Below are 10,751 nucleotides of genomic sequence, written 5' to 3'. Positions count from 1 at the left end.
ATTACAATATTTATCACAATATTAATAACAGTATACAGCTTTTTATTACAGTATTTATAACAATATATACCCATTTAATACAATATTTAACTATTTATTATAATATTTATAACTAATTACTGTTCACAAAAGTGTTTACTGCAGTATTTACCTGTTTAATTACAATATTTATAATTGTACTTACTATTTATTACAGTGTTTATAACAATATTTATCTGTTTAAGTGAAGTTATTACAGTATTTAATACAGATTTACCTGTTTACTAAAGTGTATTTCTGACAGTGTTGACGACAGTTCTTTTATTATTATTAAAGTCATTTTCACGTTTCGTCCTCAGCAGAAAAAACAGTTTATAATAATCACATATTTAATATAAACTCACGTTATTTACTATAAAGTTTATTTATTAATCAGTTTATTTATTAATAATCAGGTGAAAAACAGAAAAAACTTCACAAACAAAATAAAGATTCATTTTTATTTGAAACGTGTAAAAAAATAAAGAGTAAAGAGTAAAAGCTTCTCGTCTTCAGCTCCAGTGGTTTTGATTCAAATGTTGTTTTTTAAATAAAGTTTTAATAAAGTTTTCAACATAAAAAACTTTAAATTCTGACTTTTTTCAGTGAAATTTTGCTTCAAACGTCAGAAAAACGTCGTTTCTGCACAAAACGAGTTTAAATTCACTGATTTAACTTAAAAAAAACTGTTAATTTTAATAAGTTTCTTTCCCTTTCACAATAAAAGCATCCATTTAAACTCGAGTTTCTTTCCCTTTCACAATAAAAGCATCCATTTAAACTCGAGTTTCTTTCCCTTTCACAATAAAAGCATCCATTTAAACTCGAGTTTCTTTCCCTTTCACAATAAAAGCATCCATTTAAACTCTAATTTCTTCCCTTTCACAATAAAAGCATCCATTTAAACTCTAATTTCTTCCCTTTAATGTGATTTTTAATGATTTTCTTCCTGTTGATAAAAACTAAAAGATGTTTTTTCACAGAATAATTTTTAAATCTGAAGTTTTCCAAAGAAAAAAGTCAGAATTTCTTCACTTTCAAACTTCGTGCTCTTGAATTTAACCAAAATAAATCGTTTTAAATGATTTTGTTACAGTTTAAAAAATGGTTTTAAGTTTTTTACAAACTTCAAACACGTTAATTTCTTAATTTCCTTTTTTTTTAACCGTGATAAAAATATTTTGTTATTAAATATTTAAAATTTTCACATTAAAGTAAAAAAAACAACATTTTTTTATATTTAAGCAGCAGATTCGGACAAAAACAAGCGTCCGATAAGCCCCGCCCCCTTCTGCATCGACCAATCACATTCACTCGGCTGATTTAGAAAAAACCTAAATAAAATCTTAGAGAGCGAAGTCCGCGGCCGTTGCCACGGAGACGCTAAGGCACTTAAAGGCATCCAGACGACTTCCTGCAGCTGCCGACCACAGAAGAGGAAGACGGCGGCGGCGGCGTCAGTGGCGTCCTCAGTACACCGGCGGGTTCTGCAGCTCCTGGTACTTCGGCGGCGCCGCGGTGAAGACGGCCGGCACCGACAGCAGCACGGGGGGGCCGCGGGCGCTGGGGGGGACACGCAGCTGGTGGATCATGATGGAGGACAGGATCATCCCGAGCAGCTGCAGGGAGACAGGAAGTGAGTTTCAAACACAGGAAGTAGAGGGGGGGGGGGGGGGTGTTCTGTCACTGTTCGATTAAAATAAGGAAAAATCTGAACTTCATTTGTTTTGGGAATGATTTTGTTTTTGGGCACTTTTTAAAAATGTGTTTTTATTTATTTATTTTGGGGAAATTTAGTTTTGTTTTCTCATTTATTTGTTTTAGTATATTTTTGTTTGGTTTTTTTATTTATTGTTTTTTGGGGAATTTATTTGTTTTTGTCAGGATTTATTTTTTTTAAATTTATTTGTTTTTAATAATTTAGTTTTTGTTTTTTATAAATATACTTTTTTTTTTAGAGGATTTTTTTTGTTTCTGGGAATTATTTAATTTTTTGGGACTTTGTTTATGAGATTAAATTTGTTTTTTTGTTTTTTATTTTTTACCAAATTTATTTTATTTTGGGAATATAATTTTTATTTAATTGTTTTGGGGAATAATTTAGTTTTTATCTTGTCTTATTTATTTTTTGGAATATATATATAATATTTTTAATTCATTTTTTGGGCAAATTTGTTTGAGATTTTTTTTACTAAATTTATTTGTTTTTTAGGATTTTTTCAGGAATATTTTTTGTTTTTCTTTGGAATTATCTGATTTCATTAATTTTTTTGGAATACATTTTTTTAATTAATTTGTTTTGTTTTTTATGTTTTTGTTTTTAAGAATAATTTAAATATTTTTAAGATTATTTTTGTCTTTATTTGTGTGTTTCTTTATAAAAGTCAAACTGAGCCTGAGCTTCTTCTTCACATCACTGATGAAATAAACTCAAATATAAAAAGTGTTTGGTTCTCACCGCCAGGATGGCGAGCGTGAAGAAGACCCCGATGACGACGTCAGCGGCGAGCAGCACGTAGTGCATGATGACGGGGAAGCAGCTCTGAGGAGGAAGACACGGTTTAAAACTGCTGACGGAGCGAAACGTTTGGTAACAGAGCGTTTAGCGTCAACTCACCTTGATGTAGACAGACTTCCTCTGCAGCAGCGAGCTCTGGAGACACCACAGAAGAAGAAGAAGGTCAGTAACTGTCGCTAAGGGCGCCCTCCCACTGTGCCTCCGTCCCGTGCCCCGTGCTTTAGGGTCCTTGTCCCCCCCTCCAGGCCCGTTTGTACTCACTCTACCTGGGCCTCGGAGAATGCTTCTTGCTGCCTATACGTCATCACGCCGTAACACGTCACACGCATTGATGACGTCATGGCGATGCGTGGCTTTGTTTCCAGATCTTTCCGTAGACCTCGGAGTTTTTGTGCGTCTTGTCGACTGTTTTTGAATCTTTTCATCGACCAAATCTGCAGTAAACACTCCACCTCCGCATCACACCAACGTCAACCTTTCACCGCCATTGTTTGAAATGTCCGCGCATGGTCCCTCCTTCTTTTTTCTACGTCCCAACAGGCGCACAGGAAATGACCTCAGAACCGCCGTAGGCCTCGTGCTCGTACACGTGCACACGCTCGTGCTCGTACACGTGCAAACGTGCTTTACTAAAGCCCACCTCTCCCAAACGGGCCGTGGACGGCAAGCGTGCCGCTCCTAGACGTGGTACGGTTGCACTCACACTGGTCAAAGGAACCAGACTTTAGCCGTGACACGTGCTGGGGCACGGTACAGAGGCACAGTGGGAAGGGCGCCCTTAAGGAAGATAAAGTGAAGTTTGAGGTGTTGGACTCACGCTGACGGTCTGACACTTCCCCTCCATCTCCTCCTGCTGGTCGCACACACACGAGTCGGGGACGGCGTCCTCCCAGTCCCTGTAGCTGAAGAGGCCGCAGCACTGAAGCTGAACAACAACAAACAAACAAACACACAAAGTTACTTTCCTGATCGTTTCAGACGCATTTAGAGCAAAAACATGTAAGTTCTTTCTGTTCGTGTTTCAGGACGACGCCTTTCACACCCGTCGCCGTGACGACGGGCGCCATTCGCTGCTTTACTCACAGCTGAGGTTAATAACTTATTTATAAAGATACATTTAGATATTAAAAATTATCTTTTCACCTTAATTTTCCATTAAAATCACGATAAAAAAAGACGGAATTACGCTAAAACCACCAAAAATTTATGAAATAAATGCAAATTCACATTAAAGCACTTTTCAAACCTTTGAAAGAAAAACTTCTTTAAAATATAAGTTTAGTTTTTATGTGTGAAAGGAAAAACAACAGAAATAGAACTTTTGGTTGTTTTTCCAGTAATAAAACACAAAAACAAAATATTTAGAAAAGTATTCAGACGAATAAATATAAGAATAATATAATATTTAATTTTTCCATAATATAAATATTAAATAAAATGTTTGTTTAGTTTGTGTGTGAAAGGAAAAACAACAGAAATATAAACAAAGAAAAGAAAAAACAAACAAGAACAACAATAAAATCAGAATAACGTTTTTTTCAGTAATAAAACACAAAATATTTAAACATTAAAACAGAAAAGCATTTATTAGAAAAACTGAGATATTCACTTAATTAAATCAAATAAAAATAGTTTGTTTTTTTATTTTGAACATGTGAAAAATATATAAAGAAAAACAAAAACAATAAAGGATTTTTGTGTTTTTTCAATAATAAAACACAAAATATTTAGAAAAGTAGTCAGAAGAAAAACTTAGATATAAACTTTATTAAATAAATAAAATACTTAGTTTAGTTTGTTAATGTGTGAAAGGAGAAACAACAAATAATAGAAAATATAAATATAAATAATGTAAAGAAAAGAAAAAACAAACAATAATAACAATAAAATCTGAATAACTTTGTTTTTCAGTAATAAAACAAAAACATATTTAAACAGTGAAACAGAAAAGAAGCATTTATTATTATTATTATTATTTTATTATTAGAATGGGTTTAATATTAATTGAGTGAATCAAGTGTAAATAAATAAATAAATAAATGTTTGTGTGAGAAACTGAAGTCGTTTCCTGTCGCGGTGAAAAGTTTCTCGTTCCCACGGAAACAGGAAGTTTAAAAAAACGCTCGTCTGCGTCAAAGAAACAAAAGTTTCCTTTTGCAGCAAAACAGAAAAAAAAAACTGTTTTACATCGTGTTTAAAATTTTTCCTCCTGTTTGTTTTTAGTTTCATTTCAACTCAAATTTCATTTTATTTTGGATTTTAAAAGGTTTGATTTTTTAATTATCGAGCAAAAACAAACTTTTTTAACCCTTTAGAAAGTTTTTAAACCCTAAAAATGAACAAAAGTGTTGAAATTGTGTCTCAGATTAAAATAAATCTGCACTAAATGAACAAATTCAAAACATAATCTCTCAAAATATGAACCAATAAAAACACAAGAACCAGATTCTTTTAAGTTAAGTTTGAAGTCTTTAAAGATCGTTTTTATACTTTTTACAGAAACTTGAACGCTGCACATGTTTTTTAAACGTTTCAGCATCAAAATCTGTCTGAAAAACAACAACAAGTCCAAATCTGACGGAATTTAACCATCATGAAGCTATTTTCAGCTAGCGCTTTAATGGCGATTCCCATTATGTGTTAGCATCGAGCTAACGGTCTCTCTGCATTAAAGCCTCAGTTAAATTAATGTGTAATTATTATAAATCAGTAAAAACTGAAATGATACAAATGAACTAATTAATGCACCTTTAATTAATGAACTGACAACAATAACAACAATAATAATAATAATTTCCTCAGAACACTTTTATACGATGAAGCGTAATTTCTGGTTCTGTTCTACATCATTGGATTTGATCATTATTATTATTATTATTATTATTATTAGTGTTTTGCTGTCAAAGCACTTTCACTGCTGTGTTCAAAGATGCAACACAAATAAAGTTATTATTATTATTATTATTTATTTATGCAGCAGTTCTAAGATGACTCCACCGTCATGAAGCTAGTTTCCGTTAGCGTGTGAATGGTGATCCCCATGATGAGTTAGCATCGAGCTAACGCCCGTATCCACACGCCTGTGACACTAACGTCTGATTTTACACGAGCACGGGAACACGAGCGCTCGTTTTCAGGAAATCACTTCATGTTTTTCTTTAAAGAGGAAACAAAAAAGAGAAACTTTGGATTCTTCCTCTTTCAAAAACAAGAAGTTCCCACAGATTATTTTATTATTTTAACACAAAAAGGAGCCGAAGAAGAAGAAGAAGAAGAAGAAGAAGAAGAAGAAGAAGAAGAAGAAGAAGAAGAAGAAGAAGAAGAAGAAGAAGAAGAAGAAGAAGAAGAAGAAGAAGAAGAAGAAGAAGAAGAAGAAGAAGAAGAAGAAGAAGAAGAAGAAGAAGAAGAAGAAGAAGAAGAAGAAGAAGAAGGAATGAAGCCGGACACAAACGCTTTTTCTCACACAGGAGGAATTTAAGTGAAAGGTTCGTTTTAAAGCTGCGTTTAAACCAGAAAAGCATTAAAAAATAATTAATTAGAGGCTTTTTTATTAATTCATCACGATTTATCACATTTCAATATTTGACTTAAGAAGATTTTACCATTTAAATTCATTTTGAATTGAATTTTATTGTCTTTAAAGTGCAGAGTCAGCGTTTGCTCTGAATGTGCCACTTCCTCCTCGTTTGCATTTCTGCCCGACGACAACGACGACGCACCTCTGCAGAGAACCGGCCAATCAGGTGCCTCCACCTGTGCGCCCTGACGTGACCTCTGGTCTTTACACACACACACGCACGCACGTGGTTTGTGTGTACCTGTGTGTGCCTGTGTGTTACCTGTGTGCGTGTGTGTGAGTGAGAGAGAGAGTTTGTGTGTACGTGTGTGTGTGTGTGTTACCTGAGTCTGCAGACTCTCAGCCAGCTGCCTCACGTCGTATGAAGCTGTGTCCAGAGGCAGCAGCTCCCGAAACCTCTTCTCCAGCACACCCTCCAGCTGCAAACACACACACACACACATTTAAAATAAAACAACATCTGGCTGACGTTTACTGAATTAGCAACATTAGCACCAATGCTACCAGAAGCTAGGCTAACAGGTTAGCAGCTAAAGGGAGTCCCGTGTCTCCAGGAGTGAAGAGCAGCAGCGTCTCTGATTTACACTGATGTTCGACACAGTCGCACGCTCACAGACTGGAATTCAATTCAATTCAATTAAAAAAACTTTATTTGTCCCCGGGGGGCAATTCAGGGAAAACACCCACAATCCTCCGCTGCTCCACATTAGCATTAGCATTAGCATCTAGTGTCTGTGTCAGAGATAGCAGGCTGTATTCAAGGCTATTTAATTAGCATAACAGAGCTAATGCTAACACGGTGTGTTCATCTTGTTACTATGGAAACACTACCACACGAATGACCGCAGTCCAGGTCCAGATGACGGAGTTAGCATGCTAATGTTATCATGCTAATGATGCTAATCATGACAACTAGCCTCCGAGGAGAAGTGAGGGCCAGAGGCTAGCTGTCACTCAAGAGGCCACGCCCCTAATTATTCATGAACTTTAACCTCCAATAAAATAAAAACAAGCCTGGTCCACCACAGTGGAACCGCAGCAGAACCGCAGCAGAACCACAGCGGAACCACAGCAGAACCACAGCAGAACCACAGCAGAACCACAGTGGAACCACAGCAGAACCACAGCAGAACCGCAGCAGAACCGCAGCAGAACCACAGTGGAACCACAGCAGAACCACAGCGGCGTGTCGGGGCCCTTACCTGGGGTCGGGCTGCAGCGGTGGGGACTCCGACCCGGAGCATGGCGAGGCTCCCGACCACCATACACACCAGGAACTGCAGAGGAGAAGCACAGAGGAGGAGGAGGAGGAGGAGTGTTACACACGTTTGCACAGTTTACACTGTTCCTGAGGAACTTTAACTTTAAATGGACAAACGAAGCGTTCTCCTATAAAAACCATCATTATTAATATTATTATTATTCAGTTTCACAATGATGCTCTGGTTTTGTTATAAATCCAATGTTGTGTTAAATATCGTTTAAGAAAATCACTGATCTTCTTCTTTATTTTATTAATTATTGTTAAATATTTATTTTAATATATTTGTTTATTATTTATCTAAATGCATAAACTTATAAATAAATGCTGTGAGCTTTACCTCAAAACTATTTATATATTTATATCATTTTTTTAACATTTATTCTTTATTTTTTTATTATACTTCAGTTCAAGAATACGGAAAATGTTTCTGATCTCATTTATTTTTATTAATCATACTTTATAATTATAGTGCATTAATGTTTTTTTTAAATTTATTTATTGTTATACATTTAATATTTATCGTTATTAATCACGTCACCATGAGCAGCGTGTGCGGCCCCGTGCACGGCCCCGTTCGGGCCTCGTGTCCGTACTCACCACGATCAGACACACTTTGTGCTCCCTGTGGGCGCCGTACGCCCCCAGGATGGCAATGACCATGGTGGCGCCGCCCACCAGGTAGAGGGTGAGGAGGCCGGTGGTTCGACCCTCGAGCTGCAGGACAGAAAAGAGGTGAAGTCACGTGGTTATGCTTTTCTGGAGCTTTTTTCAGAGTGCGTGACGACGGGTTCTTACGTTCTCTCCTCCGTTGGAGTACGTGACGGCCTGCGACAGCAGCGCCAGCGCGATGATGACGCCGCCCACGATCTGGAACACGCCGAGACACAAGTCAGGTGAGACACACGTCACCGTTCACGCACCAGAGAGGGCAGAAACAACGGGAAACTTTCCAAAATAATGAGAAACTTTCCCAAAATAATGAGAAACTTTCTTAAATTAATGAGAAACTTTCCAAAATAATGAGAAAGTTTCATCAAAATAATGAGAAACTTTCTTTAAATAATGAGAAAGTTTCTTAAATTAATGAGAAACTTTATCAAAATAATGAGAAACTTTCTTAAATTAATGAGAAACTTTCTAAAATAATGAGAAAGTTTCTTAAATTAATGAGAAACTTTATCAAAAACGATGGGAAACTTTTAAAAATAATGGGAAACTTTCAAAATAATGAGAAACTTTCTAAAAATCCGCGCCCCAAAAGCAGGAAACACAACAAAATCTATAATCTTCAGTATTTTCAACTGTAACGTTCACTTTGTTTTGGTCTTAAATCATAATAGCTTTAAATTAAGTAACACAATAAACTACAAAAGTTTGTAAATGACAAAACAAAAACACTTTAAATGTGTTAGTTTCACTTTTCTTTACTTCGGTTCAAATTTAAATCCAAATTAAAATAGAAACATCGAGTACTTTGCTCTTTATGACTAATTTAAACATAAAAAAAACACACATTTATCGTTAATATAAATGTTAAATTAATGTTTTAAAGTCACATCTGAAACTATTTTTCAATGTTTTAAAAATTCACACACATTAAATAAATAAAGTAACACAATAAAGCTACAAAAGTTTGTAAATGTAAAAACAAATGTGTTAGTTTCACTTTTCTTTACTTCGGTTAAAGTTGAATCCAAATTGACATCCAAATATGGTTGTTTTTGATTTTTCTAACCTTAGAGTCGAGTTATTTGCTCTTTATGACTGATTTAAACATTAATTACACACATATATCGTTATTTGAGTGTTTCATTGATGTTTTAAAGTCACATCTGAAACTATTTTTCAATGTTTTCAAGAAAAAAGTCACTTTTCTTTACTTCCGGTCGAAGTTAAATCCAAATTAACGTCCAAACATGGTTGTTTTTTATTTTTCTAACCTTATAGTTACTCTTTATGGCTGATTTAAACATTAATAACACACATATATCGTTATTATAAGTGTTTAATTGATGTTTTAAAGTCACATCTGAAACTATTTTTCAACGTTTTTTCAAGGAAACAAAAAAAACAAGTCACTTTTCTTTACTTCCGGTCGAAGTTAAATCCAAATATGGTTGTTTTTGATATTCATAACCTTATAGTCGAGTACTTTGCTCTTTATGGCTGATTTAAACATTAATAACACACATATATCGTTATTATAAATGTTAAACTGATGTTTTAAAGTCACATCTTAAACTATTTTTCAATGTTTTCAAGAAAAAAAGTCACTTTTCTTTACTTCCGGTTAAAGTTAAATCCAAATATGGTTGTTTTTAATATTCATAACTTTATAGTCGAGTACTTTGCTCTTCAAGACTGATTTAAAAACATTAATAACACAAATATATATTTATCATGAGTGTTAAATTGTTGTTTTAAAGTCACATCTGAAACTATTTTTCAATGTTTTCAAGAAAAAAAAAATCACTTTTCTTTACTTCCGGTTAAAGTTTACTCCAAATTAACATCCAAAAATTGTTGTTTTTATTATTCTTAACATTATAGTTGAGTACTTTGCTCTTAAATACCTTAATTTATTTAATATAAGTGTTAAATTGATGTTTTAGAGGCGACCGACTGTTAAATAAAACGCTACGCACTTTTTATTGTAATCATATGAAGGCGGACATTTTCTTTAACGGTTATTAATCAAAGGGCGCGAAAAACTCACCGCGAAGAAGATGTTGAAGATGGTTAAGAGCCGTTTGAGGCAGACGTTGACCCGCGCCATGTTTGTTTTAGGCCCAAAAACACAGCAGTGACACGGTAATCCTGCTACAGCGGAGCACAAGTGAGGAGAGGGCGGGACCGTGAGCCGGTTTTACGGGACAGGAGGCACCGGAGAGGGGCGGAGGCTGCCGGGAAGCATCGGAGAGGAGGAGGCACCAAAATGGACGATTCCGGGGGCTGTTTGACGAACTGAAAGAAGGAGGGAAGGAGGAGGTTCGTTCCGGGAAGACGAGTGGAAAATTCCCTGTTTAACGTGGGTGTGTGTGTGGGTGTGTGTGGGGGGATGGAGGGTGTGTGTGTGGGGGGATGGAGGCGGTGTAGGGTCGCTGAGAGGCCGAGGTTCCTGTGTTTGTGGCCTGGCATGACTCCACCACTTCAGGGTCCACATCCAGGAAATGACCGTCTCACTACTTTCTGTAAATTCTTCATAAAATACAAATTAAAGAGACAGCGGTGGAAGAAGTGCTGCTATAGAAGCTCAGCTTATTCCAATGTAATGCAAAATAAGTTATATTTATGAGACATACAGTGATTTAGTAGGCTAACTCTGAATATTGAGTTAAAAAATGACTTAATATCTCAAAATAATGAGAAATATA

At 35.5% G+C, this 10,751-nt stretch overlaps 1 protein-coding gene across 1 annotated transcript; it reads right to left on the bottom strand.

Moving 5' to 3' along the window:
• Positions 1-465: 465 nt before the first annotated feature.
• LOC310962323 (tetraspanin-8-like) lies at positions 466-10,254 on the bottom strand. The gene is made up of 9 exons (XM_083934737.1): positions 10,094-10,254; positions 8,173-8,244; positions 7,975-8,091; positions 7,316-7,390; positions 6,437-6,532; positions 3,354-3,461; positions 2,636-2,671; positions 2,477-2,560; positions 466-1,637 (listed from the first exon to the last, which is right to left on the bottom strand). Exons 1-9 carry the CDS (start codon positions 10,151-10,153, stop codon positions 1,488-1,490), a joined length of 798 nt encoding a protein of 265 aa, XP_083790863.1. The 5' UTR covers positions 10,154-10,254; the 3' UTR covers positions 466-1,487.
• Between the last annotated feature and the right edge of the window lie 497 nt (positions 10,255-10,751).

Source organism: Echiichthys vipera, assembly GCF_963691815.1.
Source record: "Echiichthys vipera genome assembly, chromosome: 20".
Taxonomy (NCBI): domain Eukaryota; kingdom Metazoa; phylum Chordata; class Actinopteri; order Perciformes; family Trachinidae; genus Echiichthys; species Echiichthys vipera.
This window is presented reverse-complemented; position numbering and strand designations above follow the sequence as displayed.